The sequence below is a fragment of the Diadema antillarum genome, unplaced genomic scaffold, assembly GCF_040938485.1.
Source record: "Diadema antillarum isolate AM-2024a unplaced genomic scaffold, OU_Dant_1.0 seq00000971_RagTag, whole genome shotgun sequence".
NCBI classification, from domain to species: domain Eukaryota; kingdom Metazoa; phylum Echinodermata; class Echinoidea; order Diadematoida; family Diadematidae; genus Diadema; species Diadema antillarum.
The window spans coordinates 721,720-741,321 of NW_027271814.1; the positions used below are offsets into that span (position 1 = coordinate 721,720).

General features: G+C 38.4%; 1 protein-coding gene across 1 annotated transcript in view; it reads left to right on the top strand.

Annotated features, from left to right (window-relative positions):
- The window catches only part of LOC139741980 (uncharacterized), a 136,842-nt gene that overhangs the window by 58,797 nt on the left and 58,443 nt on the right, over window positions 1–19,602 (top strand). Inside the window, exon 3 of the mRNA XM_071652545.1 lies at window positions 8,307–8,792. Within this exon, the coding sequence (XP_071508646.1) occupies window positions 8,307–8,792 (486 nt within the window). The remainder of the gene's footprint in view (window positions 1–8,306; window positions 8,793–19,602) is intronic.

The following is a 19,602-nucleotide window of genomic DNA, read 5'->3' on the forward strand; positions in this document are numbered from 1 at the left end:
CCACTTGAAAAAGGAACATCCAGTGTATGTTTGTGTGTGTGTTTGTTTGTAAACATGTGAGGGAGAGAGAGAGAGAGAGAGAGGGGGTATAAGCAAGCACTGCTGAAACATACGAGGACTGTAGAATCAGAATATTCCATAAATATCCTACTTCAATTGTTTCTTATGATTGAGCATGAGTTATTGTACAATGGTGCCAATTGTAAGTGAAGCAGATATGTTGTGTACTAAACTCCTCAATAATACCCTGTGTGTATTCACTTCAACCTATTGTTACACCATATTGACACTTCAGTGGAGGGTTGTAATACTTACAAAGACTCAGTGTAATATCGTACAAATAAAAGATCTCAAAGTTCACCAAAGCCAGCTCCATGTACTTATTTCCTAGAGTGTTCAAATTGAATGCAGAACTGTCAATAGCATTGTGCTGGCATTGACAGTTGCGCTCTATTGGTATCACATAGGATGCCCCCTTGAGACCAAAGTTCGCATTATGAAGAACAGACGAGACCCGCTGATCACTCTGTTTGCTGGATCAATTGTGCGTAATAAGTTTGTAGACATGTCAACAGAGCGGTTGTTATGCCACGTCATACGGATATGAACAGGCACACTCGTAAGCTATTTCATGGAGCATTATTTCATCAGTGGCTCACCTCTGAAGGCTAAATTGCTGGTTAGTATGCTACAATTAAGTGCCACCCATCAACAAAAATTTTTGCACTACAGTGTCTTCCCATTGTAAATGTTTGCATTGTATAATGATACGAGATCGGATTTGTAGTCCAAGTTGTGAATGTTACCTACTCGTACTGTGTCTGTGTCCTTGCAATTTTTGTGTATGTACTTAAACTTGAAGCAGGTCTTATTTTCTGTGAGTTCTGTGGAATGGAGAATCCTGTGCACAGTGTATGAGACTCTTGCCTCTGTGTGCCATTGAATGCCCATACTGTAAATCAGGGAATTATATCCAATGTACAGTGTTATAGAAACAATTGTACAAGATCATTTTGTATGTGAGCCAGCGCTGCTTGTTGTTTTGTACAATGTACTGTATAGTGTGGCTTACCGAGGAATGTGCTAATGTGTATCACTCAGGCATACTTAACAGCACGGCGTCAAAACACAAACATGTACAGAGAATCAAGTCCGTAGTTCAAGTTGAGGTCATTCATACATGTACTGCATGTAGGCAAGTGTGGCCAGAATATGCTACTGCTCAGTAGCAGATCACATGTACACTATGTACAGCTGTAAATAGGCCTGCATGTAGGCCTATGTAATGAATGTGTGGAAATCATTGATGTCAGAAACAAGGCCATGTTTTGCCAATTGCCCTATGTGTTGTTTCTTGTTATGTTTACAAATCGTGTAGGAACCCTATGGCCCGAATTCACGAAGGTGGTACAAATGAAACCATGGTTTAAACCATGGACAAAAACCATGGAGCGCCAAGTGTCGCATGGAATATTTCGTTACGAAATTGGTCATTTCGTCGAAAAAATGACCGTTTCGTTAACGAAATTATCATTTTGTGGACGAAATGTTCATTTACAATGTAGTTACAAAATGTTGTGATTTCGTTACAAAATAATAATTTCAGCGACGAAATTACTTATTTTGAAACGAAATATTCCATGCGACACTTGGCGCTCCATGGTTTTTGTCGTTGGTTTAAACCATGGTTTCATTTGTACCACCTTCGTGAATTCGGGTCTACATATGTGTGTACCATGGTTTGCAAAATGGTATCATTGAAAAGAAGCTGAAATGCACATTATACACTGTAGTAGGGGTTGGTAGACTGAAATAGTATGAGAAGAAATGCAAGCAGGATTACCAGGTTTACAGGGGAAGCCACTTACACTTGGCAGCAATTGAAACTCAGTAATTTGTAACTCGGTAATTTGAAACTCAGTATTTGCAGTAATATACAGTAACACTGGCTGTGCAAATACTTGTATTTTTTGGCCCCTTGTCTAAATGGCCATTTGGGCTTTGGGGAGAGTTGTAGGCCTATGCTCTATGATGTCTTGTGGGGCCATATTCATCCAAGCAGAATTTCTATTTTATGTAAAATGCAAAGGAACAATGAAATAGTAATTAGTAGTAAGACAAATGAGGCATTTTTGTTAGTACTTGTGTTTCTTTTAATTGATTGTAATTACTGTTATTTTCATTTGTTTTTCTACATATTGAGACACTTATGGCTATGGGAATTGAATTGAATCATATTACAGAATATCTGGTCTCTAAACTGAGCTCTCTGTTGATCTAGTGAAAATGGTGTCAACAACATGGTATTTGTCTGTGTTGAATATGAAATGCTGCTTAATTTCTCATTTTCTCCAGATTAAGATTTTATTCAAGTGCCTCTGGTAAAGATCTTATCATCATGTTGTTTTTTTACCTCTTTACACAAACACACAAAAAGTTTTATATTTGTGTCACAAATTGTAATCGAAGAAATAGCAACTTAATTTGTTTTTGAGTGAGCCATTTTGTTTTTGTGTAAAATGCTCGCCTGCCACCATACAAGGCCATAAATGACAGTCAAAAGATTGTAACCTTCTATCACTGTACCAAATAGGCCCTACATTGTTTGCCTTTAGCGACATTTTTTTTTTTGACACAATATCCTTTTGAAACTAAATGTCGCTTGAAGTGTGATACTCGTGGATTGCATTACATTCCAAGGAATTAAAGCCTCAATTTGACGTTTCATTGACATTTCATTCTACGATGTATGTCTGGAACGATAATGTGATGTGTGCAGGCTTTGGTTGTGCATTGTAAAGGAATGCTGTAATGGCACTAGATACTTTGGTACATTCACAATAGTACCAACACAGACATTAGCTCTATAGGGATTAGAACTGAACGTGGATGTCATCATTTTTTTTTCTTGTTTTTATTTGTTATTTGAATTCTATGGTATTTTTTCAAACCATTGTTGTCCTGTCTGGAAATATTTGCAGAGGTGCTGTTAAAGTAGACATTTGTGCAATGTGGTGATAACAGGTTGCCAAAGGTCAGTTTCAGAGGACTTTGCTGTGTGTGATATTTTGGATGAGAGTTTAAAGGCATAATTTACCATTTGCAGATGAAACAACCCAGCATTAGTACTTTAAAATCATTCTAAAATGTGAGTTAGGGATAGAAACAACCACTGTAAAAAACTGAATCCGTATAATTGATGTTTTAAAAGTATTGTTAAATACTCAAAATGTGAACAATAGTTATGATAAGAATGCTTCAAGATTAAACTGTCTACAGTTACGGTGTATTGAGAAAAATACTGATATCTCCTTATATTTTAGGCTTTATTGCAAAAATGTTATATGGTAGGATGTTTTGTGATACAATAGACCTACACATATAATGCATCAAATGTGATATCTTGAACATAGATGATATAGATCTTCAAAAAATATGTGTGTTATTGTTATGAGTCCAAAATTCTTTGCAACTTCCACACATGAAAATATTCTGTGGTTACAGTATTGGAACTACAAATGTACAGTTTCTCAGATTTGCATTTTGTAAAGCAAGAACATAAACTCCTATAGGATTATCACCACTAGTATTGAGACATCTTCTGTGCATTTGTTGCTCGATTGGGCCACTGAACTGCCGTATTGGTTGTCACCATTTTGTCACATAAGGCATACATGTACCTGGAGACTGAATGATAAATTTCGTTACAGTAATACTTTACAAAATGTACAGCAAGTGTAGGTGATACAATCAACTGGGGAAATACAGGTTTTGTATTATTTTCCCGTACTGCACCTGAAGAATGTGTGTGTTTAGTTTCTCCTTTTTGTGTATGTGTGTTTGTTTTAGTAAAATATGAGACTCATCTTCAGCTTTTGATAGTGTAAAACATAATATATTCGCGGCTTGAAATTTTCGCGAATTGGAGCCGACGGCCTTTTTGTGGCATGAAACTTTCTGGAATTGCCACTGGCGTTCATTGTATAGGGTAGACAAGAACTTTCGCGTGCATTTTAATTTCGTGAATCTTGGCGCTCGCGAAATTGAAATGCACGCGAACTTTCCTCATTTTACAGTAGACTGAGAGACTTTCAAGGAACATTATGCTGTATTTGCTTAGTGGTGCTTTAGAGATGATTATTTAGCTGTCACGATAGGGGTAGATGCCTTCTTCAACAATTTTCTCTGGGTATTGTTCATTCATTATATTGATGTAAATGGAAATCTCATTTGGGATTCAGGCCAAGAGGGACTTTAAGGGATTATGTAGTTTCGGTTGAGATAGGGCTCTAGGTTTCCCCCCTTTCCATCTCTTACGAAGTATGAAAGAGCATATTCTCTTAAAGAGGATTCAAAGTTTATGTAATGAAACTTGGTTTTAAAATGGCTGAGATATTCAAAATTTAACATGCAATCCTGACCTTTATCGCATTGTTTTACTTTGTTTTTGGATATCTCAGCCATTTCAAAACTGATTGTCATCAAAATAAACTTTGAATTCCAGGGAATAGAATTGTATGCTTTTTAATATTTCAGAAGTGGTTTTGTAATTATCGTGCAAAAAGTTAGATTCTGAATCCCCCATCTCTACCAAAACTACACCATTCCTTTAAATTCCAAGCATCACACAAGCATCACAGAATGTAGTGAAATTTTCTAGCTGATCACGGAGAGCAGCATGACAACATCTTCTCCAACAGCAATAGAGATCCAAACGGTCTGCGCTCCAGCTAACAATAGGGAGCTTTAGATTTTGACGCGCGGACGTTTGAGCCGACGCTTGCGCTGGACGTTCTCCTCTCCCTGCGTCGTGTGGAAAAGTAGCTTTAGATTACGCTGGGATGCAACGTGTAAAAAATAAAATCGCGCCCCCATATAATCAGTGCATGAAGTAAACAACTCAGGCGATGCAAGCTAAAAATAGATTGACTTTACGCGCGCAACTGCGCAAGCTCAGAACATGTTTTTTTCCTTTGAACGTCCGCGTGTCTAAAATCTAAAGCTCCCTAATGTTGGATCAGGGAGGTGCTAGAGAAGGAGAGACAACTACTGCTCTCCTTTGAAGTCATGTGCGGCACCGCCGAGAAGTTATGCGTTCAACTACAGGTGTTACCCATGTGCTTTGACAAAAGAGAGCATCAATAATCGGGACTAGTGCTCTCACATCTAGAAATACTTGCTCCTACTGCAATTCGCTCTCTCTTTCACTGTGATGGCAACAATGAATTTGTGTACCTTGAATTGGAGCAGCGAATTAAAATGCAGTGTAAAACTCACAATTTTAACAGCAAAAAGTTTAAAAACACGCTGGAACACGCTTAAGCGGAGTACTTTATTTGAAAGATCAAAATATCCCTTATTAAAAGATAGAAAATTAACATGCGGAAATGTGCGCATTATAGAAAAATATTAGGTTTTTATGAGGGCCTAATTTTCATTTCATTTCGATTTGCGAATTACGAAGAAACTAGAAATACATGTTTGTAAAATTGAATTCTTTACTAAACTATTCTGAATCAATTCGTGTATTTCATTTAAAATTTTGCAGTGAAATAAAGCTTGTAATTCAATGAAAGGTGAAATGCGTTCTTCGTCTCTGAACTTCGTCTTGCAACTAGAGCGGTGCCGAGCGTGACTTCAAAGCGTAGTGGAATGCTAGACATCCCATTGTAACGCCTTGAACCCAAACATGTGTTTGCATGAATTACGAAGAGTTGCCACTCCATCTCTGTAACACCTCCCTGGTTGGATGCCTGTCAGCGAGTGCTACACTTCAGACAGTGGTTTTCTCCAGGCCAGCTGGGTTTTCGTGCGTCACTGTACTTGACATGTCGCTGGAGAGAATTCCACGTATTGCAACACTTGAATCGATGAAACAACGGGAATGTTTCAGTTTGCAGTTTTGCATTTCAGAGAAGTATGGGCACAAATTTTTTTTGTCAGTTGCTGCCTGTTGTTGTATTGAAGTAGTTCCCGGAAAGCATTCCATAGATTCTTCATAAACACAAGTATACATGTATGTGTACACATGATATTGATTATGTATCAGTATATTTTTAGAATTAGCATACCACAGGTTACACTTTGAAACAGTACAAAAGGGCCTCATAGAAAGAGAAATCAGAGTCATAATTAAGTTTTATGGCTTTCATTTTATAATGATATCTTATCATTGGCAGCTTGCCAACCTTGAGAAGGATCAGTTTACAACTGCCTCAAGTTCTGGTCACTGAGATCAGGTATTATTTTTAGATGTGAAAGCCACTGTTAACCATTGGAAGCAACATTTTCAAAAATGTTCGAGGTATCACATTTGATGCATGCATGCACTGTTTGTATGTAGGTCAGTTGTATCACAAAACATCCTAGCACAAACAATTTAAAAAATTTTAGATACTACTTCTTTCTTTAATAAACCACAACTGTTGGCAGTTTATTCTAGAAACAGTTTTAATAAAATTATTGTTTGACACATTTTCTGTATATTCAACAATGTGACATTGATTGTATATTTCTATCTCAAACTCACTTTTAGAATTACATTGTATTTTGAAGCACTAAAGCTGGGTTTGTGTTTCATCTGCAAATGGTAAATAGTGCCTTTAATATTTGATCTGTCACTGTTAAATACATATAAATGCTAAGAAAATTTATTGTGAAAAGAGGGTTTGCCTTGTGAAAGCAGCCATGTCAAAGAGTTCTGCAAATCAGCAGTGTCAATCTGATACTAAGATCAAACATACCATCATCAGGAAAGTTGAGGCTAGTTATTCAGAATGACCCATGTTTAACTTTTGTGCCAGTATGTTTAAATGTTGTAGGCTGATTTTCATAGCTTGTGCTGTTTCTGACCAAGTCTGAAGTACTGTAAGTGGATATTTTCAGGTGTATTTTTTTTTTTTATAGCCCAGCTGGATAAGATGAGTTTTGTATGTTTTCAATTCAAAGGAATCAAGACATTGATTATTGGCGCACATGACAAGCAAAAGTATATCATTGGCGCACATGGCAAGCAAAGGTATTTGTGTGCTTTTTTTTTTTGCGCGAGTTTCTGGTTGTGTGGAGTGTGCGAAAATTTCCACTTATACAGTATCACGTGTAATTTGCTTGATCACAAAATATACAGGGAATATACATGTACATGCCTCCAGCATATTTTTTACCAACATATGTGAATGTAACTTGTGCGACATGCATCAACCCCCTCTGTTAAGGGGGAAAATAAAATAAGTTATGTTTCTGATGTAATTTAAGAAGAGCCCTGGAGAAAATAATTCTCATGAGACAAAATTTCTGTCATCGACATGTCTAGCCCAAAACTTTTCAAAGCCATTATCAGGTTGACATAAATGTGACATTTCACTGCTCCTGACTATTCGCATTATGGTCTTGAAAACTTGCCAAGTTAGAAAACTTTGTCGTGCGCATGGCAGATTGTCGTTAAAGCGCTTCCCTGCGCATGGCAGATTGTCGTCAGGGCGTGGGAGTGTACATAGGGTTAACAACATTCTGCCGTGCGCAGGGAAGCACATTTACAACAATCTGCCATGCGCACAAAGACTTGTTAAGTTGGAATGGGATAAAAGTTGCATAGCAACTGTTCCGAATTCCAACTGAAACATCGCATGACACTTGCAATTGTCAGAATGCAGAGTTGCACAAGATGTTTTGTAATTCAATGGAAAAACACATAGCAAAAAAAAAAAAAAGATTGAATTTGGTCACATGACTTCTGTATACAATGTGCTCTTCCTCCAGCATGTGCTGAGCAGGTAGGTATAAACTGGGCATGAGCAGTGCTTCCAGAAACTTTGTGATTTTCTCATCAGAGCTAATGTTGTGAATTTGCGGAGTAATGAGGATGTGTAGTCTGAAACATTGTTAGTTTTCATGTCACTTTTTTTTTTTGGGGGGGGGGGTTGTAATTAAATGGGAATGGCCATCCTGATGGATTATTTTCATATGGCCTTGAAGTTCCTACCTTGTGTTCTATGTCAGAGTTCAAGAAGATTTGCTTGCAGTTCTTGCCATTGCTTTATACACATGTGCACTCCTTTTAATGCAGTTGAAAAGTTTTTGAAACTCATGATTTTGAAGGATAGAAGTTGAAAACATTTAGTTTGGGTAATGATATGAGTGCAAAGTCCATATTTAAGAAGAATGACAAAGTGTAATGCAATGAGAATAATCTTTGGTTGCTTTCTTTGTTTTTGTAGGGTGTTGACATTATGTACATGTAATAGATGATATTTGAATGCAACAACTCTCTCATGCCTTATGCCATGAAATTCTGTCTGCTCTTGCAGGTCCAACGCTAGTCCAACTCCTTTGCAATTCCCCCAGTCCTCCTCCCATCCACATGGTGAAGACCGGACACGGTCCTGTCACCATGGCGAACAACATCCCACTCCAGGCGCCCGCGCCGATGCAGTCCATGCCCCTGCAGCCACCGGTACAGGACGGCAGGGAGACCATCAACCCAGCGGCTGTCTACCAGAACCACAACCAGGCACCAGCCACAGCGCCGGTGCCCCAGCAGATGTACCAACCACCAATGTTTCAGCCTCCCCCTCCTGGTAACCAAGGGGTGTACCCCCCTCATATGATGCCAGGCTATCCTAATGCCACAGGACTCCCTGCCCACATGCCCCACCATGTCCCCACAGTGTTCATGGGTACAGGTGGTGTTCACCCCACCAACATGCACATTCAGCGGTTCCACGGTTCATGTAACTCCAACCATCAACATCAGACACATCAGGGCTCCAACGGTGACCTTTCACCCCGCCAAGGTGGGTTTCATGCTCTTCTGTCGCATAAAAGTCTGTCTCCATCTCTTAGTCTTTCCTGTCACAACCTGTAGCAGCTCTCGGATGGAAGGTATCGGAATGGAATCGCAAACACAAACTTAGCAGGTCATCATAGTTGGTGAATGGCAGCATAATGAATGTGTTGGGCTTGCTTGCAGGCAATTTCATATTCGGACATGTCATGAATGCAACTATGAAATCCTACACGTAACACATATTTGAGCTTTTCCCATATTCATCCCATGGATGTAATGCATGTTAAGGTAACCGAGTGTCCCAAGAAAATCAAAGGGTTATCTGCAAAGCAGACATGTACGCACATGAACACTTGAAGCTGCCCAAGTTCCGAGCAGTTGGTAAATTTGAGAGAATGGGGATGTGTTTGTGTGTTTACATGCATACAGTAATAAGTTGTTGATCACAGTGGGCCAAATTGGTGAAATTTACAAAGTTTTGATTCAGATGATACAATAGTGCTTATTATGGTGATTGAAAGTTGGTGCTAATCATTTCTTTCCCTGGTCCCTACCCAAAGATTTTCTTCCATGGTGTGAAGAATATGACTGGTTTACAAGGATTTCTACTCATACTACAGTATGTCCCAAAAAAAATTACAATCGGATTTTTCCATTGATAACACCCAATATGATTAAACCGTCTAAATGTTACTTCAGGGTCTTAAGATATAACATTTTAGCTCTATTGTGCAGAAAACCCCATTCAATTTGGTTAAGCTGTCATAGAGAAATGTGGATTGTTGTAAAGCATGTCATGAGTTTGATTCTTCCCAGTTTAGCACTTGGATGCTCGTGGAACTGCGTATTAAAGGGATGGTACAGTATTGGTTGAGATGAGAATTGGGCTTTTAACTTTTTACGAGATACCAAGAAAACACTTTTGATGTAGTAAGAGCATGCCATTTTAAGAGGAATTCAAAGTTTATTTGATGAAAATCGGGTTTGGAATGACTTAAACATCCAAAAACAAAGTAAAACAAAGCGATCGTGTAAAGTGTGGGTCCCACACTTTATCAGAATCGCTCTTTTTTTGGATATCTCAGCCATTTCAAAACCAATTTTCATCAAATGAATGTTGAATTCCTCATAGAATTACATGCTCTTTCATATTTCATAATAGGTTTCTCATTATCTCACCAAAAAATATTAGAAACCTGAAATTAGGTCTCAACCGAAACTATACGATCTCTTTAATATGTAAACACAATAGACAGAACTTGGAGGGAAGGGATTCCTGACATGCTCTACAAAGATTCTCATTTCTCTTTGACCACTGAAGCAAATTGAATGGGGTTTTCTGTAAGATGTGGGCAGTGAGTTATAGTTTCATACCCTGAAATAGTATTTGGATTGATTCACTATTCTTAAAGTTATCATTGCAGAGGGCCCCGTTGTAATCTTTTTTTTTTGGGGGGGGGGGACGTACGGCACAATTGTCAACCCCTCCAAATTGTCAACCCCTCCATGCTCTCTATTTGGGAGTGAAACAAAGTTCACAGAAAGACCAGACTTCTAAACTCTGAAAGCAGAACATCTGTCATTCATCATTCCAGTTTGGCCATTTTGAAAGTATTGCATGCTCTTGGTTATCACATCTTATTTAAAGTGTGTTACATGCTAAATTCAATTTCTGCTCAGCGTGATTCACGATTTGGGCCATTTCACTCTACATTGTATGGGGCAGACATCCATGTGCATTGGAAGTGCATTGGTGATACATAACTGGTATCCTGGAGTGCATGGCCAACATCTTCACATTTGGTACCTCCCCCTTCCCCCCCCCCCCCCCCCCCCAGCCCTGCTCTGTCTCAATTTTTATCCTGTATCCTCCATGTGGGTTAGCCAAGGACGTAAAAAGAAAGAATTTTAAAAAAAAGGTGCTTTTTGAGATGAACTGTCAGAAATTTGCAATTGGTGACTGCCTTAGATTTGTTTATAGTGCAGAGCTCCCAAGAGTTTCACTGATTCTGCAGGAAGCTCCCTAGAAACATACAGTAATTACCTCATTTTAACCTAAAAGGAGAGTACGGAGGCTTTCCTGATTTGAGAGTCGTTTGGGCCCATTGAGATATATACAAGTGTATCCCAATGACGTATCTCAATGGCAATGTATACAACAAACTCCCTGATCGCATTTTGGAACCCCCTGATTTTAATATGTGGATGTTGGCAGTCCTGTTTAGTACCCGTTCTGGATTGTGTGGAGTTGCATAGACGTGTATCATGGCAAATTGCAAAACCTTGTGTGAGACCTTGCAGTTTGTTTCATGGTTGAACCTCAGACATGGAATACAGTGACTGTGTGTTTTGCGACCTGATATTGCAAATATGATTATTTGTGATTATGGTGCATTAAACATTTACACAAATATGCAGTACATTTTCAGGGTGCTTCTACCCTCCCGAGAATTTCGTGGAACAGTTCCAGTATCTGTTGCCAACGCACTTGGCAATTTTTGAGCCAAGTTCCTAATAGATACAATCGAAATTTCAATCAAAAGTGCCAAAGAGAGCTCCCAATACCTCCTTTAAAGGCAGGAGACCTTTCTTTGCAAGTCACCTTGTCAACTGTGCTGAAAAGAGCTTTAATAGCTCACTGCTGTACAAGGCCATTTCTGCCTGACAAGCTTTTATCTCAGGGAAGGCCTCTGCAGCTAAATACAGCTATAGTCACTTAAAATGACGTAAAGTTAACATTTTCTCTTCAGTGTCTCACTATTATCGACATGTACTTTAGGCATATATACTGTATGCGCCATTTATTTAGCAAGAATAATTTTTGGTGAATCAGGACTTCGCAACAGTTTCATGTCTGGTTAAATTCGCGCATCCATTCACTTATGATAGAAGTGCCAAGAGTTCTGTCTACTAAACTGTATCGGCATTGTCACACACCTTTTTCATGTACAACTGTACTTCCGCACGTCACATTTACATGTATGTAGGAATCAGAGCTGATGTTATATCGGTGAATTCATGAATACCGCTTAACTCACAAAATTCATGAAAGTAAAAGCCCCCGTGAAATATACTGTATGACACGTACAATATGTAAATGAATGGTCAAGTTCAATAGATTGTAAGTTTAAAACTTTAATTTTCTTTATTATAGCTCTAGTGAGGTACGTAACAGTATCCCATTCATTGTTACAATTTAGCACTAACTTGATGTAATGCCTAATGGCATCAAGACATCTGCTTTAATAGCACTCTATTCTACCTAGTAAACAGTCACAGCCTCAGTGTCAACAACAATATAAATAATAATTGTGATAATTTATAGAAAGAGTGGCATCTTTCACAATCTTATCAAAAACTTATCTACCTTCCCTTCTCCCCCCCCCCCCCCCCTTTTAACTGTTCATCTAAATATAGAACAGTGAGGATTAGTAGCACCCTAATGGTGACCTAACTGTTTTCAGGGATCTTTGACTTGATTGTGTAATGACCTTAGCATGACCCTGTCTACTCTCTCTCTCCCCTCCCCCTCTTTTTTTGTTAATTGTGAAAGTGAGACCACGCCGTGGCACTGTGCGTAGTTAGAAGTTAGGTTCGCCCAACGTTCGCAAAGATTCTTAAAAATTCTTAAAGATTGAACGTTTTTAAAGATTAGCTCGAATTTTTAAACATTGATGATTAGCTCGTAGTTAATCGCACTCTGTAGACCCTCTTGAAAGTTAGCAATTAAGATCAGTTGATGATTAGAACCACAAGATTTCTTAGGGTTTACACTCTGTCCATGAGCCATGACGCATTCCCACTCTTACTTTAGCATTGTGTGGACATAATAATCAATGAATGCAAAACTTAGTGTGACTTCTCAGCGAATCTCATCCCCTCATAACTTCTGGATCAACCTCTAGCGCCTGTTGTCTACTGCTGGATCACCACACATAATCAGGTTTATCGCTAGTGCTACATGTATTATTTCTTCCAGTTCTTGGTGAAATCATTGAGTGCATGGTGCTCTCCTGGAATGTTTAATTGTGAAGACTAATTGTTGTGCGTCATAGTTTAAAACTATACAAGTTAATCGTCAAAGTGTAAAACTTTGCGTAAGATTACAATCATCGTGTGAACCAATTGTAACTAATCATGATTAGTGCTTCATTCTCCCTTGGGGTGGATTACCCCTCTGTCCATTATGCTTATTATAGCTGACAGTCGCAGAGGATTTTAGGTTGGGTTGTTGTGACCATAGCAGAAGAACTTATCTATTGAATTCTGTGCATAGGAGGTACTCTCATTATTTTCTGTTAACAATTGAAATAGAATATGGTGTAACAATGACAGATCTGTACATCTCATAAATGCATTGTTGAGCCCTAATAAATAGCTAACATCCATGGGTAGAATTGATAGAGGATACTTAAAAGGGAAACTATGACATGGTCACACAAACTATATATTAGATGATAACAATCCAGGGGGGTGTTTCACAAAGCCGTTCTTAAGTTAAGAAGGACTTTAAGTGCGACTGGTGATCAGTTCTCGTGCTGAGATTCTAATAGGTATAGCACACAAGAACTGATTACCAGTCGCACTTAAGTCCTTCTTAACTTTAAGAACGGCTTTGTGAAACACCCCCCCCCCCCCCCCGAACTGTTTTTTGTGAATGTACAATTGTACTAATTGTAAAGTTTTGATAATTTGAGCTTTCTCTTTTTGCCACGAAATAGTAATCACTTTTTCTGATCAAAATTTCATGAGGCAGTGCTGTAATTATTTCCCAAATTATCTACTACAAAATGGTGAAAGCTACCTATAATTTTACAACTAAATGGTTTCTTACTGTAAGATTGTTGTAATATAATGTATTGCAAAGTCAGTACAATTCTGTAGTTGCTATATTTAATGATTACCCTTCTCCATAAAAATGATAAAGAGGATAAAAAATCTCCATGAAAATGATGGCTCATCTTAAATGCAAGCCATGCCAAGAATCATTATGGAACGCATTAACAATAAATGAAATTCAGCCATTTTCCCCCTAAAATTGCCCACATCCCAATAAGTTGTTTTTTTGCAGTATTTCTGCTAGAATTGTGATGCAAGATAATGGAATAGAATATAGGAGAAGCAAAAATGGAAAATCCCTTGAAGTCAGGTGTCCCAATCTCTATGACTTCCGCAGCGTGCTATTGTACTTTACTAAGTGAGACCTTGATATGCACAGCCACAACTGTCATTAGCCATGGGGGTGGGATGGACAAGCTAAATCACCTGATGTGTTCTCAAAGGAATGAATACATAAAAAGTACATGTAGCAGAGTACCCTGATCTAATATGAAACTTGTCAGATATGATCTCATGCCAGGTTATTTTTGCAAGCTGTTCATTTCATGAAAAGCAGTAGACTTTAAAAATTTGTGAAAAAAAGAAGGAAAATGTAGTGCATGTACAGTCAGTGAGAAGCCATGATGTTGTGACTTCTTGTTTGAGATAACTTGGTGACATAAAATCTTGCGTGAAGTTGCAGTGACAATATACAAGGCGAATAATATAAGAAGCTAGAAAATATATTCCTCTGTACGCCTGCATGCATACTTACATTTGTACATACATACAGGGGAGAGATAGATGTAGATGATATTTTCTTTTTCCCTGCATGAACACATGAAACTTGTCTTACATTTCGATGAGCCTAGTCTTTACAATGTATGTCATCGCTCACTAGTCTGTGCCTTTTCTGTTTCTCCATTTTGATACGGAGCATTCTAACGAAAGAATCGAAATGTGGAAAAGATGGATTTTTACCTTTAAGCCAGTGCTTTGCGAGTTTGTCACAGTTTTAAACCGTTTCACAACAGTGTAGACCTGTCTTTGATGCATGGAATCCTCACACTTCCTGTCCCATTTGTGTGATGATGTAACATCCAGGAAATGCCTTTGACAGGCAAGATCTCTTAAACTGCTGATTAAAACCTTTCCGATTATTAGTTTACTTGCTGTCTACTGCAGTTAACTCATTGTGCACACATTTGTACTTTAAATGCCAAGCATATGATTTGATATAACTGCCAAAGTCTTCTACACATATATACATTGAAAGGGAGATGGAGCAAATAGAAATGCAGAAGTGCATACTGTACGTGTAGTTATTCAATCCAGTATAATAACATTGCAGTCAGCGTAGAAAAGTTTGAGTGGAAAGTTTGAGCAGAATCAAGCGAGTAACAAGTACAAACTAAGTTGATAGAAGCCCTATCAAGAAATGATAATGATGACGGCATGAATTCTATAAATGTATCATTTCTTAAATATGAAAGAGAATGATACAAATTTTTTGTATTCAACTAAGGTTTCTTCATGGAAACTCAAGTATGCGGAGTCGATACTATTTATGAATTAAATGCTCTAGAATATTCGTGGGTTTGAAGTTGAAGTAAGCTTGCTTCATTATATGAATACTGTAAATGTCAAAAGATCCTTGATTGACATATATAGATCTATATAACATGCAAACAGTGAAGAAGGATTGCATCGTACACTGGCATATTCACAACGTGCCCTTTAATCTGAATTGCGCTGCAACAAGTACCGTAGGTGATGTTTCTAAATGTAGAAAGTAGACTTTGGTATCAGTGCTTAAGAGAGCCCCTCGGCCCCCTAATGAGACATGCCTACATCACTCCGTCCGTGTGTGCCAGGCTTTTCTGCCTTTCGTGCGCAATGTGTGCCTCCCGTCTGCAGACACATTTCCGGTGGTGCGTTTCCCTACTCCCTCCCCCTCCTTCCACAACCCAAAGATATTGGCCATTACCATCGGGTGAGGGAGGCGGTATCATCCATTTTTTTGACGTCATCGTTGCCAATTACTCCCCGCTTCCAATACTGTTGACAAACAAAACCGGCCCAATAACGACGCCCTTGTCCCAAAATTGCACAAAGTGCAAGGAAATTATGATAGTGCTATAGAACGGTAGTGTGGCCTGACCTTTTTTTTCCCTTCAATTTGTAGCAGGGTTTTTCTTCTTCATATTGATGATTTGCAATTTATGAAATTTACGGAAGTATGAGCTGCCGGCAATATACTCAGTGCACAAGGAGACAGGGCTGGTATTGGCAAATGTTGTAAAATTGACTTGTAAATGGTCATCAGGTTGTTACACGTACTCCCTGTGAACAGAGAGATGGTATTTCGATCTGACCCATTTTATGGAGAGGGTGGGGTTGTAGCAGGGGTACAGATGTGCTGGGGGGGGGGGGGGGACTCTGATAGAGAGTTATAAATGTGGTCAGTGACATTTTCACTCTCAAAGAGAAGACGGGCAAGACGAGGCCGATGTCCTGATCTGCTTACCGCCAGACAGGGGATTTGTGCTTTGCTTAGGATAAACATTGGGATGAAATGTATCTTAAAAGGGGGATTTTAGGGGGGTTTTGATGATCACTCGAGTGTGCTCCACTAACTTCTAGCTTCCTGAACACACATATTATGCACTATGCATGAATGAACTCCTACATTTGTATGTGTGCAGGCGAGATGCAGTGGTATGAATGTGGAGTTTTGAGATAGAGGTTATCTGTGTCAAAGGTGCTGGTTTGTTACACAACAAACAAACAAACCAAAAGAATGGCGCCGAGTCTGACAGACATGATGATAAAGCAGACAGGTCTTTGGTGTCTAAAAGCAATCTCAATGCTTCAAAATCCCCCCCCCCCTTCAAACTGATATGAATGCAGTGGGATAGTATATTGACTATCAACAAGTACATGACACAAAGGCTGTGGAGTTATCAGATTTTATTCAATTCTTTATTTATTTATTTATGTATTCATTCATTCATTTATTTGTATTTATTTATTTATTTGTTTATCTATTTATTTATTTATTTATTTATTTATTTATTTATTTATTTATTTATTTATTTATTTATTTATTTATTTATTTATTTAATCATCTATTTATTTGTCTATTTATTTACTATCCTGACTGTTGGAGGCATTGTTCACTGGAGGCAATAAGGACGATTTTTTTTTTGGGGGGGGGGGGGCGGGGGGAGGGAAAGGGCAGATCTTCATAAATATGTTAATAATGATTAAAATTGATGGCATATGCCATATTATTTTGTGCCCAGTGGAATTTGCCATCAAGAACCTCAGCAATGGATTGAGAAGTATGTGTAATCCAAGGAGCAAAGTTAGCAGTTTCCCACCTTTAATTGAAGCAATGTACAGTGCATTTCTGCTATGGTGGGGGGGGGGGGGGGGGGGGGAGAGGGGGACAATGCATTTCTAGCAAGTCGGTATCAATTTCTCGAATTACCCACCATATCAGTCAATGCGGGAAATTAAAGAATAATCAAATGCATCAAAAACTGTACATGGAAATAGTCTTTGAATGGCTTTTTCCAAAAGTGGCAAGTAGATGCAAACTTGTGATGCCTTGCATCTTATCAGATTTGACTGTGTCATATCCCCAGAAGAACATACCCATTCCTATTCTCAGAAGTAGTGATATCACCCTTTCGGAGAATTTCATCATGCCTCAAAGGTTGGCCTTGCACATATTATGTGCGTCTTGTTATTAAAGTCTGTGTTTGTGTGTTTGTAGCCGGGACTTTGTTGTGATAGAGTTTGTAGGAATGATTTGACAGGACATTGATCTTTTTCTGTGGGAAGTACTTCAGTGGTGGCCATGAATAAAATGTGATGGTAGAATTCTATGAATGGACGAAGTAACGATACTCAAACCGGTATGGAGGACAAATCAAGCATGTATGATAGCTATTTTTAAAGAAGTTAGTGGTCTGATATGCTTTTGTGATATTGTAAAATGCCAAGAGTTATTGTAAAGTGCTAGGGAACACTAATTTGTTAATACTATAGAAGCTTCATTATGATGCTGATGAAGAAGTGACATAATTACATTCACAGTCATTATGATCATGCTATTCATGACGGAAGAAAAAAGAAGTATTTGCTGAGAGCTTCTATTTGACTTCTACATATTTTAAGTGAGTGAACTAGAAGAACTTTACTGTGAAAGGCAGTCCCTTATTCATCTAGAGACTCCACTCGTGTCATTATAGTGAACATTGAGCTGACTTAATCGAACACGTAATCGAACATGATCGGTTAATGAACTTTACGACCTTTGCAAAAGAGAACTTTTACACCCATCCAATATTTCGAGAAACCGTTCTTGTGAGGGAGTGATGGGATGCCAGATAGGGAAATTAGATGCTGTAATCGTTTTCATGGAAACATAAGCTACATATTTGTAAGGGCACCAGCAAGCATCCTATAGGCCTACATGGACATGGCTAGAAGAAACATACATGTGTAGGCCTACATTGTATGTGATGATCTGAAAAATGTTTGGAATTTTACCTCTGCCAAGGAGGTTGTGTTTTTGCCGGCATTGGTTTGTTTTTCTGTTTGCTTGTCTGTCTGTCTGTCTGTCTGTCTGTCTGTGTGCAAAATAATTCCCAAAGTTATGAATGGATTTTGATTTTGAATTTTCAGAAAAAGTTGATAATAACACAAGGAACAGATGATTGAATTTTGGTAGTGAGATTGTGTTTGTAGCTCCAGCAATTGTAGCTCCAGACACTGTGTATAATATTGATGGCATCAAACTTGTAAAATCTGCAGATTGTATGTTCCTTTGAATCCTGTCTATTTTTTTTTTTCATCTTCGCTTACTCACACAATCCATTGTATAATGTTAGCATGTGTCATCCACTGTTCTACACAGAATTTGAGAGGTAGCTTCCAAAAACTGTCATTGGCCGCTATGTGCCAGAGCCTGCATGAAATCTCTCAGAATTTTGGCATTGCATCGCGGGATACGTGATGCAACAAATTATGTCATATTACAGAAGCATTACTCAGAGGCTGTTGGTCATTTGGGAATTTTTGCATGCGTACATATGTACCACGGAAATAGACAAACTACGATAGGTACGTTTGTTCCAGTGCTGATATTGAGGAGTGAGTTTCTGCCAACTGGTCTGTGGTTTTCGGCATGACTCACCCCTAGCCCTGGGTAGGCTGGAGGACAGAGCGACACATGGCCAGAGAACTTTTCTAGCTCTGTGGCAATGTATTTATTGCAGTGAACACAGTTTGCCCTTTTTCCTCAAGAGTAAACTTTTGTTTGATTCCTCAGGAACTCGTGACAGATCGAGAGTATTCATGCACTTTGCGGCAAAGCTGCCGGTATTGTTCTTACTTAATACGCAGTGCTGGGTTTTCTGTCAGGTATGACATTTTTTGAAAAGACACTCAATGGCATGGCAAAATGCGCAACGGGAATTAGTTTTAAGAGACCGGGAATACAGTCTTCATTATTCATCAGTATTTTAGTGATGACATAATGATAATGAGCATAAGGAGTAGAATGATAATCATGAGAGTTGCAGCTGAAGGGAGAGTAATATTGTGAGATGATTGTAAATTAAGTGCTTACTTTGCTGTCAGAAGTGATACTGGTCAAATATCTGAATTATGCTTGTGTCCCTGAAAGTACAGACATATAACATTTGTAAGCAAAAATGAAATTGTTGAAATTTGTTATAATTTTGCAGTACAAATGTCGGTAACAGAATTTAGCCATATAAAAAGAATTTGCCAGTGGTTGTTAGCTTGACATCAATCTAGACTCAATGAATTTGAAGGAACTATGATAGGAACATTTTCTGTTTGTAAGTCATGCCTAAAACAGGGAAAAGCAAAAAACAAAACAGAACAAAACAAAAACAACTGGAAGATAAACGAAACTAAGAAAACCAATCCGTCATACACTGTAAATCCATAATTCTTTCATT